Source organism: Citrus clementina, unplaced genomic scaffold (genome assembly GCF_000493195.1).
Source record: "Citrus clementina cultivar Clemenules unplaced genomic scaffold, Citrus_clementina_v1.0 scaffold_9, whole genome shotgun sequence".
Lineage (NCBI taxonomy): Eukaryota > Viridiplantae > Streptophyta > Magnoliopsida > Sapindales > Rutaceae > Citrus > Citrus x clementina.
Window position 1 is genome coordinate 106,956 of NW_006261964.1, and position 20,612 is coordinate 127,567.

General features: G+C 35.9%; 2 protein-coding genes across 3 annotated transcripts; both read right to left on the reverse strand.

The window, feature by feature from the left end:
- Positions 1 to 3,518: 3,518 nt before the first annotated feature.
- Positions 3,519 to 8,859, reverse strand: LOC18031871 (ABC transporter B family member 11). Of its 2 annotated transcripts, XM_024183161.1 has the most exons (13): positions 8,550 to 8,859; positions 8,284 to 8,338; positions 8,014 to 8,189; positions 7,692 to 7,913; positions 7,374 to 7,612; positions 6,714 to 7,239; positions 6,297 to 6,570; positions 5,948 to 6,023; positions 5,131 to 5,848; positions 4,718 to 4,984; positions 4,348 to 4,611; positions 3,972 to 4,265; positions 3,519 to 3,872 (listed from the first exon to the last, which is right to left on the reverse strand). In XM_024183161.1, exons 1-13 carry the CDS (start codon positions 8,853 to 8,855, stop codon positions 3,519 to 3,521), a joined length of 3,771 nt encoding a protein of 1,256 aa, XP_024038929.1. In that variant the 5' UTR covers positions 8,856 to 8,859. The 2 variants fall into 2 exon arrangements, with proteins under 2 accessions (XP_024038929.1, XP_006419210.1); XM_006419147.2 differs by having other exon boundaries at positions 5,131 to 6,023.
- Positions 8,860 to 12,217: 3,358 nt separating this feature from the next.
- On the reverse strand, positions 12,218 to 17,221 carry LOC18033555 (ABC transporter B family member 11). The gene is made up of 11 exons (XM_024178287.1): positions 17,042 to 17,221; positions 16,715 to 16,769; positions 16,232 to 16,407; positions 15,885 to 16,106; positions 15,556 to 15,794; positions 14,942 to 15,467; positions 14,573 to 14,846; positions 13,682 to 14,463; positions 13,330 to 13,596; positions 12,972 to 13,235; positions 12,218 to 12,853 (listed from the first exon to the last, which is right to left on the reverse strand). Exons 1-11 carry the CDS (start codon positions 17,171 to 17,173, stop codon positions 12,218 to 12,220), a joined length of 3,573 nt encoding a protein of 1,190 aa, XP_024034055.1. The 5' UTR covers positions 17,174 to 17,221.
- Between the last annotated feature and the right edge of the window lie 3,391 nt (positions 17,222 to 20,612).

Here is a 20,612-nt window from a genome sequence, read left to right on the forward strand (position 1 = left end):
TTAGGCGAATTCCACATCGGCAAAGTATAGTGTTGGGTAATTTCTAATATAATAGGTGTCAATGTGCAAGTGTACACAACAAGTAATATACTAATAAGTACTTAGATCGTCTCCACAGGGATTGATGTTATCAGATTTGTTACAGTAATCTTAACAGTGCAGTTTCAATCTAAATTAAAAGTAAATAATTCATGAAACTAATGAACTAACTAAATTAAAAATGCAAATAAACAAAATGCAAGAAGAACTCAAGTCAAACACAAAGATGTAATAAGTGAGAAATGAGTAGTTGAGTGATTAAACTCATTTAATGGTATTGACTGTTTTTCTAATTAAGATCATGTTGCTACAACATCTACTACAGCACTGGGCAAAATCCCCCATGCATCCTCAACTGTTGCCTGTTAGATATTTTATATCTTAATGCAGCCAAACAATAACTAATTGTTACGCTTACCTTAATGCAGCCAAACAATAACTAATTGTTACGCTAACATTAGATATAACATTATACGTTCTAGGTCCAATTATCCTACGAGGTGAATCCATATATCTAGTTCTTCACTAATTTTAGATCAAGCATGATCCTATTCAAATCGAGATTAACTCAACTTGGGAAACCCAATCTAAAATCATGTATTGTCTTAATTTGTTCTACTAAGTCAGAACTCTTTGAGGTTTTTTCTTAGTTAATATCCACTAAATGGGTGGTCAACCGAAATAGAAAATTGCAATAAGTAAAATTAAGACAAAATGTTATAACAAATACAGAGCAACACACATATATCAATCAAATAACCATTAAGCTTATTTGTCACTCAACCACAACAAAGTTTAGTTCATGATTTGTGATAAAATAGTTAAAAAAAAAATCGTTTTAACCATCAAATACATTCCCATAAATAAATAAAAACAAGAAAATAAAAATAACGAGTTGAGGTCTGCTAGATCTTGCGATCTCTTTTTCTTTTTGTCTTTGAATCTTATATAGCAGCCCTCAAATCTCTTTTATTCTTTGTTTCTCTTTGTTTTTTCTTTATTGTTTTTCCTTGAGTGACGACTCTCCTTTTTCTTTTCATGCGTGCTCATTTTATAACTCGGAATTAGGGCAACCAAAAGCGTGTGACCACGTATCATCCATTTTTGGAAACTTCATATTACAGTCTTTTATTTATCGCGTGCGAAATCCAGTTTGTCATTGCTCTAGAATTGCTGCAGCAACGGCTACAACATCTTCACTATTCCAAACTTGTTTTAATTCCTCTATATCGAAGTTCTGCAAGTTTGTTGCAGCAGCATTCCATCCATAAAGCTTGAACTTTCTGGTCACCTACAATCACACACAATCAGGGCACAAAATGATTTAAAACAAAATCAATTTATTAAAAATAAACTTAAATAAATTAAAAGTTAAAATTCAGAGAATCAGAATTATGCGGGTATGAGTTAGAAAATTAGGATATTGGCATAAGCTATTAATAGTTATATCTTGCATTTGTTTCATGTGTTTGAGGTTATTGGAGGCTAAAAAGTGTGTTTAGAATCATTGCTTTTGTCAAGTTAAGTAACTTCATTCCTAGTGTAATGGATATGCATGTTTATTTTGATTCTATTATGAGTGCATGTGTTTTTTTTATAGTTCTTTAAAAAAATTAATTGATTTTCATAATAAAACTAGTTTATGTAAATGTTTTCAAATCTAAAAATTATGATATTTCTATAGTCTTGACAACATATGCTAAATGCCTTTAAATGTGTAATTTATTTTGCTAAATGGTCTTCTTTTATGAAATTATCTATAAAAAGTTATAATGGAATTTATTTTGCAAGCCTAAGTTGTTGTTATGATCTTTTTTATGAATCCAATATGAATGTCTTGTTCACATATAAAATTAAGATTATTTGTGAAAATTTGTACAGCGCCTACCTCTCGAGGATCAGAGTGCTAAAAGTGCAACATACATTAGAAAGTATCATGGGCAAGTTGTTAGGTATGAAAAATGAATTTAAGTATTTTGGCTCATTGTCTATAGTCGCTCTGATTCTGATTCTAATCGTATTATACGATGCATATGTTCTAGACTAGTATTGGATTTCTATTCTCAGTGTACACATAATATTCTGATTCTAATTCAATTTTTAGCCAGGTTACTGGGAGTATAAGTGACATTATGTGATATAAGCTAACCTTTTATTTTCTATGTATATATGTTATACAATTTGTTTTCATGATTAATTATGTTTTTATATTCCAAATCACTTATGAATTTATGTCCTTTTGTTATAATATGTCCTTTTATAAAATTTATTAGTTCTAATATATTTTTTGATAAAAAGGGCTTGCAATACTTTTGGTACACGATAATCCGAGCGTGTTGGGAACAACTTTACTTTGCAGATTGAGTATCTTATTAAGAGGTGTACTTATCCTTGAAGCTAGAGATTTATTTATTTTTGAAAGTTGAATAAGTGAAGGATGAACTTTTGTTTCTTTTAAGTTTATTTTTCCTCTAAACTTGTAATTGGATAGTTTTGAGACTTTTCTTACATTTATGGTTTTTGGGGAATGTTTAGCATTTGACTTGTGGGTTTGTGGATCTTTTTAATAAAATTTGAGATATTTCAGTTTGAGTTTTTGTGTAAGAATTATGATTTATAAGTAACACTCTTACCATGTGCTCTGCACATGTTAGATTTGAGGTGTTACATGTTGCTCTAATGCATTGGTATCTAGATAACATCTTGGCGGCAACAAGGCAACCCAAATAAGGCCTTTTGGTCCTACGCTTACGCTTAATACCAAAGTAAAATCTTTGTGGCAACGAGGCAGCACCAACAAGGCACATTGCTCTTATGCTTGGTGTCGGGGTGACACCTTCGTGTTAACGAGGCTGCACCAACAAAGCTCATTGCTCCTATGCTTGGTGTCAAGTTGACACCTTTGTGGCAACAAGGTGGTGACAACAGTGCATTTTGCTCCTAATGCGATGATGGTGCCAAGGTGACACCTTAATAGAACCAAGACAGTGCCAACAAGATGCATTACTCCTTATGCGCACGGGACTTCTTCTAGACCAAGAAAAAATCAGACACGTGGCAAATACAATAAGTGTCCACATGCCATGTCAGCATTCAATAAAATATATTAGAGTTATTTAATTTTCGAGAAGTGAAAGCAACAAGGAAAGTGAAGTGATTACGAGTGATGAAGATGACATAAGCTTTTAATCATTAATATAGGCTATCATCTATTTATTCGTGTCCTTTTTAGGACAAAATTTCAGCTTCGTTTTTCTTCTTTGAGTTATCTAATGGACTTTGAACTAGTCGACCAATAGTTACCACCTTCAGTCAACTGCCTTTTGATTTTGTTGTGGCATAGTGGTACCAACATATCATATGGGTCTTTTACCCACCCCCTTATTTTAAAAATAAATAAATAAAATAACTCCTGAAATAGTTATTATTATTACTCATTGATGTAATAAGTTGAGAGTGCAGGAAATTGAAGCTAACGACTAGGAAGAAACACTAGTTTGAAGTGCTACTAAGGAAGCATAAATACCATCCTTGACATGTACTAGTGTTTCATGCTTTCCTTTCTCAGCAATCACACCATTTTTAACCACAGCTATTAAATCGGCGTCCCTAATTGTGGACAATCTATGAGCAATCACCACTGTAGTTCGACCAACCATAACTCGTTCCAATGCATCTTGAACCACGCGCTCAGATTCCGCATCAAGAGCACTGGTTGCTTCATCTAGAAGTAATATTTTCGGAGCCTTCACCATTGCTCTTGCAATTGCGACCCTTTGCTTCTGTCCGCCGGATAGTTGGATCCCTCTCTCGCCCACAATTGTGTCATAACCCTGCAGTTTCCAGATACTCCAGCTATAAATTACTTAAATCTCCTCCATGAAAATCATGTCGAATTGCTTTTAGCAGAGAAATAAACACAGTGCTCTAACCTGTTTTAAGCTGCTAATGAACTGGTGGGCATTTGCCAATTCTGCTGCAGCCAAAACTTCAGCTTCTGTTGCATTACCTTCCTTACCATATGCAATGTTGACTCGTACCGTGTCGTTAAATAACACAGGCTCCTGGCTCACCAAGCCCATCTGCTGTCTTAACCATTTAAGTTGTAGCTTTTGGATTTCGACTCCATCCAGTGTAATGTGACCTGTGTCAGGATCGTAAAATCTCTGCAGCAATGAGATTACTGTTGATTTTCCACTCCCACTTTCTCCAACAAGAGCTACCATCTGATAGAACGAATTCATATTGTTAATGGCTTTTAGTTGACATTGACAAGATAGAAGTACATCAAACTTAAGATCAATTTACCTTGCCAGATGGAATAGCCAAGCAAAGATCTCTGAAGATTTGAACGTCAGGTCTTGCCGGATACTTGAAAGTAATATGCTGAAACTCAATATCTCCCTTTACATTTTCTATTGTTGTTCCAGACTCATCACTAGAGTCTATTTTTGATTTCCTGTCAAGAATTGCATACACAGAAGCAATGGCACTTTTTGCCCTACTGGCTTCGGGAGCAAGAATACCTGATTGAGAAAGCCCAGTGGCTGCCATACTGAGAGCAAAGAAAACCTGCAGATTTAGACACATAAAATAATCAACTAGTAGAAAAGAAACAACTACTTTATCTCATCAAGAAACTGACATACTGATTTAAATAATGGAGACAAGAACTTACGCGAAAGACCTCTTGAAATGTTGTTTTTCCAGCCTCAACTAATCGAGCTCCAGCATAGAAACTACAAGCATAGACAGCATACAACAAGAAGAAAGATATTCCGAAAGCTACTCCACCTATCAAACCTTGCTTTATTCCTTTCTTACTTGGGCCACCACACTTTTTCTGATATAGTTCCATCACCTTCTCTTCTGCACAGAAAGAAGCAACTGTTCTAATGCTTCCTACAGCATCATTTGCAACTTGACTTGCTTCCTCGTACATTTTCTGCCATCATTAGAAATATTTCTCAACAAACTATATTAACTCCAGTTAAGATTTCTCTAAATTGTGCATCAGAGTAATTTCTGAATCCCTCATATACATTATTCAGCAGTTTAGTGTAACACTCAGCATGTTAATACTTAGCATACCTTAGAATCAGCGCTGAAACCTTTTAGAAACTTCATATGAGCATATCCATTAAGTACTAGCAGGGGTACCAAAACAAGGACGATAAGAGCTAATTGCCAGTTTGCTTCAAAAGCAATAATCACACCAGCAAAAAGAGTTGCAATATTTTGAACATGCAAACCGAGAGCATCTCCAACCACACTTCTTACTGAAGCTGAATCTGCAGAAAGCCTAGCACCAATGGCACCACTTGAGTGCCCAGGCTCATCAAACCAACTTACTTCCATGTAAATCACTTTCTCAAAGCACATTGATCTGATCCTTTTTATTAACTTACATCCCGCAACAGCAAAAAAGTACGACCTTAATGGATGAGCAAGTAAACATGCTATGGCTAGAAATAGGTACATCAAAGCCCAGAAATCGGTATCCTTGCGGAGCTCATCTGCTGGCTCAAAAAAAGATTTTATTGCACCAGAAAGTAGGATTCCCAAAATAGGTAACATTACACCAAGGACCCCGGCAGCAATTGAGCCTAGTAGTAGTGCTGGGATCTCTGGCTTGTTAAGAGAGGCCAGGCGACATAGTGGCACTTCTGTAGGTGGTCGCGGTGGCGGCTCTGAACCTGAGGTATATGGTTCCACAGGTGCTGTTTCCATAACACCGAATCCCGTAGGCAGACCAAATCGAAGTGAAAACGAATGGCGACTGCTGCTTCCGGACCCAGATGAACATCGACTTATGGATCGCAATAAAGAAAACCGTTGGCTCGGATGTCTTCCTGATTCCAGTATTAATTCTGGCTTGTCCTGACCGGTTACGAAATTTGGTTCCGACACCATGCTCATTTCTTGCAACCGTATAAGCTGACTATATGCTCCATCAGGATCCTTGGTTAGCTCGGAATGTACACCTGATCAGCCAAAAGAATCAAGAAACTGTTATATGTATGAACAGTAACGCATTAGGAAGAGAGAGCTTATCTGACGGCATAGTGACCAATATTGGCAAGAATTTAAAATTTGGTGTTTCTTTGGGGAAAATGTTATTGAAATGAGATGATTTCGCAAAAGCTAAGAATGTTTCATCAGTTATTTTCACGTGTTATGAATATTTACAGAATTTATACCAATGTCACGAAAATCTTGGCGAAAATTAATTGATAAGATATCAATAAAAGTTGTACCTTTTTCAACAAGTTTTCCTTGATGAATTACAGCAATCAAATCCGCATTTCTTACTGTGCTCAGGCGATGGGCTACAATGACTGTGGTTCGGTTGATCATGATTTTGTCCAATGCCTCTTGCACGACTCTTTCAGATTCTGCATCAAGAGCGCTTGTGGCTTCGTCTAGAAGCAGAATTCTAGGGTCTTTGAGAATTGCTCTTGCTATGGCTATTCTTTGCTTTTGTCCCCCGGATAACTGAGTTCCATGCTCTCCCACCATTGTGTCTAAACCCTGCATGTATTAAAGCAAATATCAGTTATAGAGTATAAGTAAAAATATTAGGAATCAACATCAACTGTGATAATCAATTTTAAAATAGACTCTGTTTCAAAAACTTAATAATAAAAAATAAAAAAAAGTTGAAGAATCAAAACCTGAGGCAGGCTATCAATGAACTTAGCCGCATTGACCAGTTCAGCAGCAGCCATGATTTCCGCAATAGAAGCACCATCCTTTCCATAGTTGATATTGTCTTTAATGCTGGAAGTGAACAACACAGGTTCCTGGCTGACAAGGCCTATTTTGCCTCTAATCCATTTAAGCTGGAACTCTTTGAGATTAACACCATCAATCAGAACCTCACCAGCCTGAGGATCATAAAATCTCTCAATTAAACTGATGACGGTTGATTTTCCGCTTCCACTTTGTCCAACCAGAGCTGCAGTCGTTCCACTAGGTATTGACAAGGAGAATCCATTGAAAATTTGTTCACCTGGTCTTGATGGATAACTGAAATATATATCTTTTAATTCTATATCTCCTCGAATATCATCCAACTTCACTCCATTACTGTCATAAGCATCTATCAGTGGCTTCCTTTCAATTGCCTCAAACAATTTGTATGCTGCAGCTTGTCCGGCAGCAAATGCACTAATGCACGGAGATGCTTGTCCTAGAGACCTGAAAAGTTAAAGCAAAATCCTGAATAGAAGTTTAAGAATGTAATTATTTTCCGAGGCATCAGTAATATCTTTCGTGAAGTTCAATAGACCAGAAAATCCCAAAAAAAAAAAAATAGATAAATAGAAACTCACATGGATCCAATCATCACACAGAAAATTACATTAATGACATCTCCTCCCTTGTATCCTTTCTCAAGTATCATTTTCCCACCAAACCATATAGCCAATGAGTAACTGCTGAATGCAACAAAGGTAAATGCACCAAAACCCAAACCGGCAGCCAAGCCTTCGTGCACACCAGATTTGTAAGCTTTTGTTAAAGACTCATTGTATTTAGCTACAGCTTGCTTCTCCCCTGTAAATGAAGCAACCTGTATTGACAATAGCCACAAAGTTGATAAATTCTGGAATAAAGTTAAAAATGAGTATTCTTCAGGGAAGTGTTCATACAGTTCTAATTGATCCAATTGTCTGCTCTGCTACAGCTGCTGCAATTGAATAGGCAGTTTGTCCTCGGGATGCCAGCTTTGTTATTACGGTGGACATAGCACCAGCAGTAAGTACTATTGCTGGAATAGAAGACAACATGACAAGTGTGAGAAGCCATCCTTTGGAAAGAGCAATAACAAAGCCTCCAATGAATGTTGCAAGTAACTGTATGAACTTCCCAACCTGCATTAAGGGGACAAAAGAGAGTTACAAGGTAATGCTCCTTTTAACACATCTAGATCACGAGGCAACAATTTGAAAGCTTTCGTGGTATCTTGAATACCTTCTCCCCGATGGAATCTTGAATCAGTACAGTATCACCAGACATTCTTTCAATAATTTCTCCACTGTGAGTTTCCTTGTCAAAGAAGCCAATATCTTGCCTCAATAATGTCTTCAAATATAAACCTCTTATTCGCGCTGCTTGCCGCTCGCCAGTGACAATCCAGCAAGCCACCTCTGACATACAGCAAATCATAAATATCTCAGTTTCTGGTAAGCCACTGAGCTCTTTTATCCATATTCTCTCTTAGAGAAAGTCAGATACACTTACGGATAAATCCAGCAGCAGCGGAACCTGTAGCCAAGTATACAAAGTCCAGACACACCTGAAGACATAGCAAATCAATATATTGTTCAGTAAAAATAATAACAATTTCACAAAGAGCATTTGAAAGGTTCTTATGAACCAAATTAAGATAGAATGAATTCCAATAAACTTATGTTATTTAATTTGTTTTACACCCTTTCCGACACTGGATGATTGAAGCCAGTTCAAATTCATGTTAACTTAGAATGAGAGATGAAGTTTTAGAATACCTTTGAGACTTCATCAACCACTTGTTTCGTGTTTGTACTTTCTCCAAATGCGTTTATTATATTTCCAAGGAGTACGGGCATGAGGGGTACAGTTATTCCATTTCCAACAGCAGCAATTGTGCCCAGAACAATTAACAGAATATCTATGGAGTCGGCAAAAGAGAAAAGCTTGTAATACGGTACTACTTTAGTGCTTTCTTCTTTTTTTGAATCTTCCTGTAACTCTACCTCAGCAGAAAGGCTTACTGCCGATGTTGTACCCTGCTCTGTGTTTATTTCTTCATCCAGATCATTCTCTTCGCTCATGTTGCCCACACCAATAACTACTGCAGAAAGTGAAAATTTTTGTCAGCCGAAGTTGGCATAAGAAATTCAGATTACAGCTATTACTAGCACGTATAACAAGAAAGAGTTTTAGAACTCAAAACTCACCAGAGATCAACAACAATGCTTCAGTTCGCACTTAATGTTTCGGAGTCTGGATAGCATCAATAAAGTTTGAGAATATCAATCCACCGTTTTGCACATCTTCCCCTGCATGTTTCTCAGCAGCGACAAAGCTCCAAGGTTTACTTATTGGTTCATGCAACGGGTATATTCTACTCTTCAATACAGCAGCTGTAACCTTTCAATTCTTTTTGTGAACCTAGGTCAAATGTAAAATATCCTACACAAAATTATGTCACATCAATCAATATTAGTTAGAGTTATTTGTTATCGCATAGCATTATGTAAGCTAACTGAACACATAGTACTGGACCTTCTAATTTTTGGCTGATTGTAACATGCTTTCTACCAAAAACTATTAAACATTTGATCTTGATGCTTTGTCACATATCTTGGTACTAAATATATGTTTGTAGTTAACGTTACATGCATGTATATACAAAGAAATAGATTAAAATAATACATTTGGATTGTGTTAGGTTGACAATGAACACTAAATAAAAATTGTACGATTGTCATCTCAGTGAAATTCTAGAAGTGCATGGAGCAATGAACAGAGCTAATAATGTAATATTAATTTATGACAAGATGAAATATTGATTATTTGTCAAGACTTGAATAGGAAGAGCCATGCGCAAGCAATGAGGGCAGCTAAATTGGACAACTTTTTTTTAGGCTTTTTCTCGGAATACTTTCATTGTAAAGATTCTCTGGTTCTCCAGTTACATAGTGGTCCAGAAACATGACACTTGAATTACATTTACCTACCATCCCTGTGTTAGTCCGAACGAAAACATTCACTCAGGCAACTATTCTACTATATAATCTTCCCCTTCCGATACCAAAAGTCGTGGAAATATTTTTTTGCAAAGGAAAGACCATGACCTGAATGGCTGTAAATACTAAGAAGTTAAAAGAATGAAACAAATTCTTCTGCCGGCAGGCCCGGCACACTAATATATATATATATAAAGCCAAAGAATAGCATGTCCAAGGTTTCTTTCAGAAGCAACCAAACCAATTTTAGTCTAAAGAATCTGAAACAAGCCAAGCCAGAAGCAAAAACAATCTTCTGCATCACAATTGTCTTTTGTTCAAAACTGCTTTTTATTGTTTGCGCTCATATATTATTATGTAATTAACCCTTAAGCATTTTATATTGGGATGTGTCCTTGGTACATAAATTGAATAGTACAACCATTGGAGGATGGAATATGCACCTGCCACAGAATGGCGCATATTATTAATTAAAGAACATAGAGAGGCTGGAAGCTGGCGATGTCTGGGGATAATATATTATTTACTCCATCATATTCGTATGTTTCTGTTTCATGAATGGTGTCCAATTATATATGCTTTCCCTACCATCAACAAGAGTTCATTTTTCTTTCATATAATTAGGTAATAATAGGCTGAACTTTGCTGCCATTATGCATTTAATACTTGTACGTATGAGTTTTGCTTGTCCGATTGTCTTACTAGAGAATGCGCTTTCTAATATTCTCTTGCATTATTATCATTGTTATTATTATTATTTATTGTATATATAATAAGTAGCAGGTGAGATGACCAAAAATAAAGTCTAAATCCACAGAAACGTTGCTTTCTTCTCATTTAGCTTTAATGGGCATAAACAAGTAAGAAAAGTTTATCGAGCTTCTAGAAGAAGTTCCAGGGGGGGTGTAGAAGTGTCATATGGAATTCGTAACGTTCAAATAAATACATTAGAGATTCTGAAAAAATTCCACTCTGATAGGTCGAGATCCACTGCAACGTTGTAGCCTGAACTGATCAGCTTGTCCGACAAACTTATTCTTTGCATTTGTCTGTTCGATACAAATCTACAAGCAAATATGGTTCTGAAGTGATCACTGTCCTCAAGCACATTAATAAAGATGAATCTCTACCTCAAATATTTGTCCTGACAGCCTCTCTTACTGGCAGCAAAGACACAACTGTGGAAAGAATCTCATCAGGTAGCTCTTGAAAAGCAGATAGGAACGTCAGATTGTAATACATATATAAAAGATGAATTTGCCAGATGTTGAATATAGAATCAGTGCTACACAACAATCTTTTAATAACTACAGTATGATTTATTAATATGAGATTGGAAAATGATCACTGCATTCATATGGTGAGTACAAAGAGAATCACAAAACCCACGTATGGAATTGGGAAACCCATCTACGAACAAAGAAACATAAAACTGCATTAACTCCATTAAATTCAAGAGAGAATAAAAAAATATATATGTATTTTTCAACTCTGTTGAACGTGCTGGTTGAACCAATATCGAATCCTGCTCACAGGATCGTATTTATGTAATATTTCAAAACAAACTTAACTAAAAAGATTGTTTTTGTTTTTACCGTTTAGTGAGCTTGATTGTATACAAAAATTACTTTGGAATCGGTTTATTAAATCATACGGTGGTGTAGAAATTGTGGTAAATCTGGAGATTTAGTTGAGTTGTAATCTATAACTGGCTTCGTCTGCATAACAATAACAGGCTCGATGGGAAAATTATAATCCGTAACAGGGTAATGATGAAAAATTGATCATCCTTGACCTTAAGGAACAAATTATTATCACTTAGAACTAATAATTAAAGACTGGAAACATTGAATTGAAAATAAAGAAACCTAGGTAAAATGGACAAATTAAGAAGGAGAAGAGAAGAGTCTTACTTACGAATAACCCAAGAATTGAATTGATTGAATATTGATGTTCCTTTTTGAAGGCTGAAGCTGAAGCTGATGGTTGATTTGTAAGTTGCGTTAATGCGACTTCAATTCTTTAATATCTAATCTATCCAATGGAATCAACTCTCTCTTGTAATTTCTATTTCCAATATAATCAACTCAAATTAGCCGGTTCATTGTTATGTTAAGTGGGAATTTACAGTTTAGCACCACCCACGCCACCAACATCAAGTTATAACAGATTTGGGATGCTAAATGGCACTAGCTACTCACCAACGTGAAACTTGATGGTGGTGAGCCTGTTGGCCAAGAGCCCACTTCATTATGTATTCATACATAGTTTGGAACTTTTCACAGACGCTTCATTTTTATCAATACAACTTGGCACAGAAATAAAAGAATATATCGGATCGATTAATTGGATGCTAGCCTAGCATTAGCTACACTCCTCATAAGGTCTTTCTGGCTGGGTAGCTGGCATGCAATTTGTTCATTCAGGATCAGGAGAGGCATATTTCATGTAGTATGTGGTTCAATCAAGGAGGTATAGATACCATTCTTGGTACTGATTAAACTCTCGTGACTTCCTTTCTCTACTATCGTTCCTTGACTCACAACTGCAATCAAGTGTGAATTTTTAATAGTGGATAGCCGATGAGCCACTATCAATGTAGTTCGATCAACCATAACTTGATCTAATGCATCTTGAACCACTCTTTCAGACTCAATGTCAAGTGCACTTGTAGCTTCGTCTAGCAGTAAAATTTTTGGTTCTTTCACTATAGCACGTGCAATTGCTACCCGTTGCTTCTGTCCACCCGATAACTGGACGCCTCTCTCTCCCACTAATGTATCATACCCTTCTTGTAAGCCACTAATGAAGCCGTGTGCATTTGCCATTTCTGCTGCAGCTATAATCTCTGCTTCTGTTGCTCCTTCCTTCCCGTACGCAATATTGGCTCTGATTGTGTCACTGAATAACACAGGCTCTTGGCTCACAACACCCATCTGTTGCCTTAACCACTTGACTTGTAGCTTTTGGATTTCTAATCCATCTAAAGTAATGTGACCCGAACTAGGGTCATAGAATCTCTGCAACAATGAGATCACTGTCGATTTCCCACTTCCACTTTCACCAACCAGAGCAATTGTCTGATATATATATATATATATATATGAAAGTGAAATATCGACACAACTTGTTAACATTCAAACTTGTTAGTAAATAGTAGAGTAAATAACTCCACATAGGATGCAATTACAATGTTACCTTTCCAGGAGGAATAGTCAGGCAAAGATCACGGAATACTTCAATGTGAGGCCTTGTTGGATACTTGAAACTGACACGCAGAAACTGGACTTCACCCATCACATTTTCTAATGTTCTTCCAGTATACTCACTAGAGTCTATTTTCGATACCTGATCAATAAGCCCAAACACAGAAGCTGCAGAACTCTTAGCTTTGCTGGCATCAGAAGCCAAGGAGCTTGTTTGAGAAATACCAATAGCTGTCATACTAAGAGCAAAAAAGACCTGCAAATTTAGCAGTTAGACAAATAATAACCAATGGAATCAAACTATCTAATCAACAACTGTAGAAACAAAGGTACTTTAAATGAAGACATACGCGAAAAACCTCAGTGAATGTTGCCTGTTTATGATCAACTAGCTTGGCACCCACGTAAAAAGTGACTGCATATGCCATAAAGAAAAAGAAGAAGGATAGTCCAAATCCGATCCCACTCATCAATCCTTGCCTAATTCCAGCCTTTATAGGGCCTTCACATTTCTTCTTATACAATTTCATCACCTTCTCTTCAGCACAGAAAGAAGCTACTGTTCTGATAGAGCTAACAGCATCACTCGCAACCTGACTTGCCTCTTCATACATGTTCTGCAACCATTTTAAATTATCTAGTTGATAAAATACAAAAAGATTATTTGTCTTAATAAAGAAACATAAGGAGGTTAGAGAAAACCTCAGCATTTGCACTAAATCCTTTCATGGACTTCATTTGGATATGCCCGGTAATTCCCAGAAGAGGAAAGATAGCAAGGACCAAAAGAGCCAATTGCCAGCAAGCTTTGAAAGCAATTACCAACCCTACAACTGCTGTTGCAGTATTCTGCACAAGCAGAGAAAGTGTGTCTCCAACCAAACTTCGCACTAAAGCTGCATCTGAAGAAAGCCTTGCACCAATTGCACCAGTGGAATGATCAGCTTCATCAAACCAACCTACTTCCATGTATACCACTTTTTCAAAGCACATTGACCTAATCCGCTTTATTAACTTACAACCTGCCACAGCAAAGCAGTACATGCTTAATGGGGAAGTCAACAGAGATGCCGCACCAAGAGCCACAAACATCAAAGCCCAATGTTTGGAATGCCTCATTAGTTCTTCTTTTGGCTCATTTAAAGTGTTCACCATAGCAGCAAGCATAACCCCAAAAATTGGTATTATTATGCCGTTAGTCATTGATGCTATAGCACCTAGCAGTAGTGCAGGGACCTCTGGGCTATTAAGATAGGCCAAGCGGCTAAGTGAGACATCCGGAGGCATTTTTGCTTTCTCTGAAGCTGGAAAATCAGACTCTGTTTCAGATTGTTTAGGAGTAGTAATTTTGGGACTTGCAAAAGGTTGATTGTCACTGTCTGAATTGTTAACGGCAGATTTTTCCGACTCCTTGCAAGTTTCTTGCAATCTTATGAGCCGGTTATATGCTCCATATGGATTTTCCAGTAGCTCAGAATGTGTACCTGAAATGAAAATGGTGATGTATATGTGTATCATAGGAATGAAATTTAAGTAGCCTCAAAGTTAACATGGAAAGATAATGTTTTGAGAACAAGCAAAGTACAATTTCACCTTTTTCAACAATCTTTCCCTGCTGAATGAACGCTATTATATTCGCATTCCTTATTGTACTCAAGCGATGAGATACAATGACAGTTGTTCGGTTGATCATAACCCTGTCCAATGCCTCTTGCACCATTCTCCCAGATTCTGAATCAAGAGCACTTGTGGCTTCATCAAGAAGAAGGATTCTCGGATCTTTTATCATTGCTCTAGCTATTGCAACTCTCTGCTTCTGACCTCCAGATAGCTGAATTCCATGCTCACCAACATTTGTATCTAGTCCCTGATCAAGTACATACATCAACTAATGTGATAAGAAAAGGAAGATTTTAAACTCCGAAATGATAATTAATTAGCTGAATGAGTGGAGAATTAAACCTGAGGTAGATTCTTTATGAAATGGGAAGCATTGGCAGCCTCCGCGGCAGCTTGTATTTCTTCTTTGGTTGCATCAGTCTTACCATAAGCAATATTATCTCGAATGCTTGATGAAAGCAACACAGGCTCCTGGCTGACAAGGCCTATTTTCTCTCTGATCCATTTGAGCTGAAACTCCTTGAGATTAACACCATCTATGAGAACTTCGCCAGCCTGTGGGTCATAAAATCTCTGTATCAAACTGATCACTGTTGATTTTCCGCTTCCACTCGTCCCAACCAGAGCAGCAATCGTACCATTTGGTATTAAAAGACAGAATCCGTTCAATATTTGCTCATCAGGTCTTGCTGGATAACTGAAATTAACATCCTTTAGTTCAATATCACCGCGAATATCATCCAACTTCTTTCCATTCACACAACAAAGATCAATCTCTGGCTTCCTATTGATAGCCTCAAAAAATTTAAAAGCTGCCGCTTGTCCAGCAGCGAATGCACTCAAGCATGGAGATGCCTGCCCCAGCGACCTTTAGAACTTCCAAATAAAATGTTAAAAAAACTTAATACGATTTTAAAGCATAAAAATAGATGTTGCATGCAGCAGGCATAACTTACATAGAGCCAATCAGCACACCAAAGATCACACTCATTACATCCCCTCCTGAGTATCCTTTTTCAAGAATCAATTTGGCGCCGTACCACACTCCAAGTCCATAGGCACTGAAGATTATAAATACCGATGCACCAAGGCCTAATCCAGTAGCCAAACCTTCTTGTACACTAGATTTGTACGATTTAACTAAACATTTATTGTAGATAGAACTAGCTTGCTGCTCCCCTGTAAATGATGCTACCTATATGAACAATAAGCTAGCATTATGCGAACATATTATTCAATTAAATTTTGCATAAAGTTATTCACAATGCCTACATGCTATGCTTACAGTTCTAATGGAGCCAATTGTCTGCGCTACAACAGTTGCTGCAAGTGAATCCGCAGCTTGTTTCTGGGAAGCAAGATTGCCTACGAGCTTAATCATGACAACACCAGCAATGACAAGAGGTGGAATTGAAGATAACATAGTAAGAGTAAGAAGCCACCCCTTGAAAAATGCTATAAGAAAGCCTCCAATGAATGAGGCTCCAAACTGAATAAACTTTCCAACCTGCAAAAACATAAATCAAAACAAAAAATTCGTGCAGCTTCCACATGTGAAATGATTGAGTAAAAGTAATTAACTAATGACAAAAATTCTCTTGCTTTGGCAAATGTATATGGTATCAACATTACCTTCTCACCAATGGCATCTTGAATAAGAAGAGTGTCACCTGAAATCCTCCCAACAACTTCTCCGGTATTAATTTCCTTGTCAAAGAATGCAATGTCTTGTCTCAATATGGTTTCCAGGTAAAAGCTTCTTATTCTTGCGGCCTGTCTCTCTCCTGTGATCATCCAACAAGCCACCTCTACCAAATAGCAAATTAAGTACGCAATTAATGATTCATTCATTTATTTTGGTTTCAGCATGCATAATGTTGAGCAGAGAACTAATTAAGGCTCTGTTTATTTTAGCTTTTTGTCGTGCTGCTGGAGTTAATAATTTAGTGGCTGCAACTTAACTTTGTCAGCACGTACAGCTGATTATTTCTATAACTATCATGTGTGACATATATATATATATATGTACAGCACATGCAGCTTAATAATCACAGCACTTCAATACCAAATTAAGAGTTTCTACTATCTACAAAGAGAGAGAGAGAATGTACTTACGGAAAAAAGATGCAACACCAGCTCCGAGAGCTAAGTAGACAAACTTCTTGGATACCTGAAGATGCAATTAATTAATATAATTGACTAAGTAATTTAATATATATCACATGAGGTTAAGCTGTTAAAGAGTTTGGTGCTTAGACTTGGACCGGTATATATGATCATTTAATATGACAGTTAAACTAATTAATTATCGATCTCTTCTATATACAAAGTAGTTAAAAACAAAAGTGAAAAGCCACCACTTCAAAAGCAAAAGCAAAACCAAATGCACCCTCAGTTAGTGATGTGGATGTCACACCATGTATATTTTGTATCTATATATACCTTGAGAACTCCATGAATCGCAAGTGTTTTGGTTGCATTTTGGCCAATGGAATCCATCAAGTCTCCAAACAGTAGAGCCACAAAAGGCACGCAGAGCCCATTTCCGGTAGCGGCAATTGTACCAACAAGCATTAAAGCACTATCCAAGAGGTCAGCAAAAGAAAGCAACTTGTGAAATGGTATTCTTCCATTCACGGTAATAATATTAATATTCATGCCTCTTTCATGATCACATCTTTTATCGGTAAAATTGCCTGTTGATCGATCAGGAGCTTGTCCTGTGCTCGTATCCAAATTGTTATCGTCGTGCTCCATGTTGCCAATATGTATAGTTCATGCATGCAACTCTTATTATTTTCTTGCAGTACACGCTTGCTTTCAGGGACCTGGAAAAGCTGAAACACTGCAGAGAGAGCAAAAAGAGAGTACGTTCATTAATTGTAATTGGTTTTATTTTTGTAAGCTATAATCATGTAATTACTTTGTTGGAAAGTAATGAGGGTTTCGTATTAATTCTGAAGAGAACCCTAAGCTAATTTCATAAATTTTGACAACACGAATATGCGAGATATAATACCAATAATAGTAGTTAATTTCAAAATACCCTTAATTTCCCTAGCTAATATTACCTAATACAACCTATAAAATTTTACATCTATTTTATTCACATATAATAATAATAATAATAATAATAATAATAATAACAATATCTAAAGCATATACACACGCGCATATACATTCATAACATAAAATTGAATCTATCAAATAAACACCACGTATATATGTAACTTTTCTTCAAAATAGCTAAGTAATATTTCACAATTATAACCAAGTTGCATGCATTTAGATGATAATTTCATAATCAAATGCAAACTAAAACATATTCTAAATATTCAAGTGAGAAAGAACATAAGACTGTGAACCAACTTTAATTTATACCATGAGAGTTTTTATGAGGAAGCTACCTATCTGATCTGAGTGAATATATATATATATATAGAGAGAGAGAGAGAGAGAGAGAGAGAGAGAGAGAGAGAGAGAGAGAGAGAGATCAAAGCCCAAGGAGAGACTCACTTTCATATCAATATCAATATGATAATTAAATATATATATATATAGTATATGCTCTCGTTTAATTTGGAAGTATATATATAATAAGTAGTTACAAGATGATAGGTCGGTCCTAAGTCATTCTTGTTCAATAATAAGTAGATAAATAGCGTTCGAAAGCAAAAATATGACTACCGCATTTGTTTGTATTTTGTTTTTTGAAAACTGCAATCAGCCATTGTTGACAGAGCCAAGAGAAAAATATTGGTTTGATGCAGCTGTTTAAGCAGTTTCCATGAGCAGAAAAAGTATAATTCTAGGATTATACTTTGATGTAATCATAAAATTCCAAGCATCTTATCCTAAAAATCTTACGATAACAAGGTTTGTTATGTCTTTTACTACGTGAACAAGAGATTTTTCCATGCAATTACGTACATAAGCAAGTAGCTGTCATGTTTATCTACCCTCTATTCTATAATAAATTAATAGTAGTTTTCACATTCCACTGATAGCACTTGGGTTAAGTTAAATTAATTCTGAGGGTACTTAATTAGATAGTTATACAGTTCTGCAGGTGACCATTTCGTCTTCCCTCAGCGAGCTTCAAACTTCCGTACGTACAACAGAAAAGAACACGAACACATTTATATAAGAAGAGTAATGCTACTATGACATAAAATTAAATTAAGGATAATAATTTAAAGTTATAAAGTAGCATTTATGTGTCTACCTATCTATGGTCGAATTGAGTGAATCTAATAAACAAAAAATTGAGTCACTTTTTAAGTCAAAATTTTAAACTTAACATGCATACCATTTCGAAAGCTCTCGACTCTCGAGGAAGTCTTCGAAACTTGTGGTTTGTACGAGGATGGTGGTGGTCAGATTTATTTGACGTATTTATTCATTCATCGACAGACAAGAACAAGAAGAATATATAGACGACGACTAGGGTCTCGAGCTTAGCTTGCCAGCAAAACTTTGCATGGTCCAAACAACAAAACCAATCCAAATTGACTTGAAAGAGACTAAAACTATTTTTCAATAATTCTAATCCAAGTTCTCTAATTACCATTAGCAGTATAAGCAACAGCCAATTAGTAGAACTTCTAACACACTTCTAAAATTCTTATGAAGCCTCTTTTGCTTATTTTAATACTAAAAGTACTCTTTCTTCAATAAACCCTTGTTTACTCTTTTTTTTTTTCGGTTTTCTCGTTGCTGAAACAAAATGAAGACTTAATTTTCTGTTTCTAATAAAAATATTTATAGGGCATTTACCAATCGGTAATCAAAATGAATCAAAGTCGAAATGGACTAGAATCAGAATAGGGTTAGAATCAGAATGAAAAATGAGAATCAAAATAAATTATTCACTTTAAGTGTAGGGATCGAAATAACAACGAATTATACTGTCGTTGATGTGTTTACTTTATCTTAGAATTATAATGAAATGTTGTTAGTTATTAAATTGATCTTAATTGATCATTGTTATTATTTATAATAATAATAATAATTGTAATTATTCCTATTATTATTAATTATTGTTAAATAATAACAACAACAACAATAAGAACAATAATAATGATAAGAATTTTATTATTATTTATTTTAATAATAGTTGTTGATGCAATTTTTTGTTTTATGTATAGTGATTGATTTGTGCTTTGGACTTTCTTTTAAATTGAGTTTTGTGGCTTACTTTTTTCCTTGAGGTGAGTGTCTCAAATTACGTGTCTCATTGTCGTTAATTGTTCTGCAAAAAGAAACAATTATCAAAGGGTGTCGGGGTACCGAGGTTGCCGGCAATAACCCTTCGATGCTCAAGTCAACCTTTTAATTTTGATTGTAGAGAGAGAATTTAGAGAGAGAAGGATAATATTTCCTTACCCTTTTTTCTCTTACCTTCAAATGGGGAGTCTTAGTCTTTATATAGGCAATTTAATCCATGAGGTGGAGGTGCCATCATAACACGTGGCATTGTCTTAGTGACAAGTGTCTACAAAACTCATGCATAAAGACACATGACATTATGTTCAAGGTTGTTCATGACAAGTCTTCTTTGAACACTTGTCCTCATTTAGCACTCTTATGGAATCCAACGCCAATGCTCAGCTAACAATTCAACAAACCCCGATATGATCTGGTACAATCATTCCAATCCTAACTGCCTACATCTGCCAACAAGAGTTTGAACCTCTTGCGGAAGAAAAGGGGTTTTGTAAGTATAATAAAAGGGTGTTAAAAGTTCTCCTCCTAACTCTTTGGGCCTCCATGAAAAGCCCAACAACCAATGGGCAGACGTTGATGTGGGCTCATTACTGGTCAAAGGCACAGCGCGGAATTTCATATGACAAAAATATCTTATAGCATTGGCTCGTAATTAGGGATGATAATTTTTTTCGATGGGATATGATTTTACAGGATCTTATTTTATTTGGGACAGAATTGAGACATATTTTTATTTTATAAAAAAATTTAAGGACGGAATTGAGATATTTTTTTATCCTAATTACAT

Excerpts from the sequence above, each read along its gene's own strand:
- LOC18033555 (XM_024178287.1), bottom strand. The coding sequence starts at position 17,173 with ATGCTTGTTGGTACAATTGCCGCTACCGGAAATGGGCTCTGCGTGCCT. Across the intron at positions 14,464-14,572 it reads GGGAAAGATTGTTGAAAAAG|GTACACATTCTGAGCTACTG; the intron begins GTGAAATTGTAC and ends TTTTCATTTCAG. Across the intron at positions 12,854-12,971 it reads TGACTATTCCTCCTGGAAAG|ACAATTGCTCTGGTTGGTGA; the intron begins GTAACATTGTAA and ends TATATATATCAG.
- LOC18031871 (XM_006419147.2), bottom strand. The coding sequence starts at position 8,855 with ATGAGCGAAGAGAATGATCTGGATGAAGAAATAAACACAGAGCAGGGT. Across the intron at positions 7,914-8,013 it reads AAGATTCCATCGGGGAGAAG|GTTGGGAAGTTCATACAGTT; the intron begins GTATTCAAGATA and ends CCCTTAATGCAG. Across the intron at positions 3,873-3,971 it reads TCATTAGCAGCTTAAAACAG|GGTTATGACACAATTGTGGG; the intron begins GTTAGAGCACTG and ends TGGAAACTGCAG.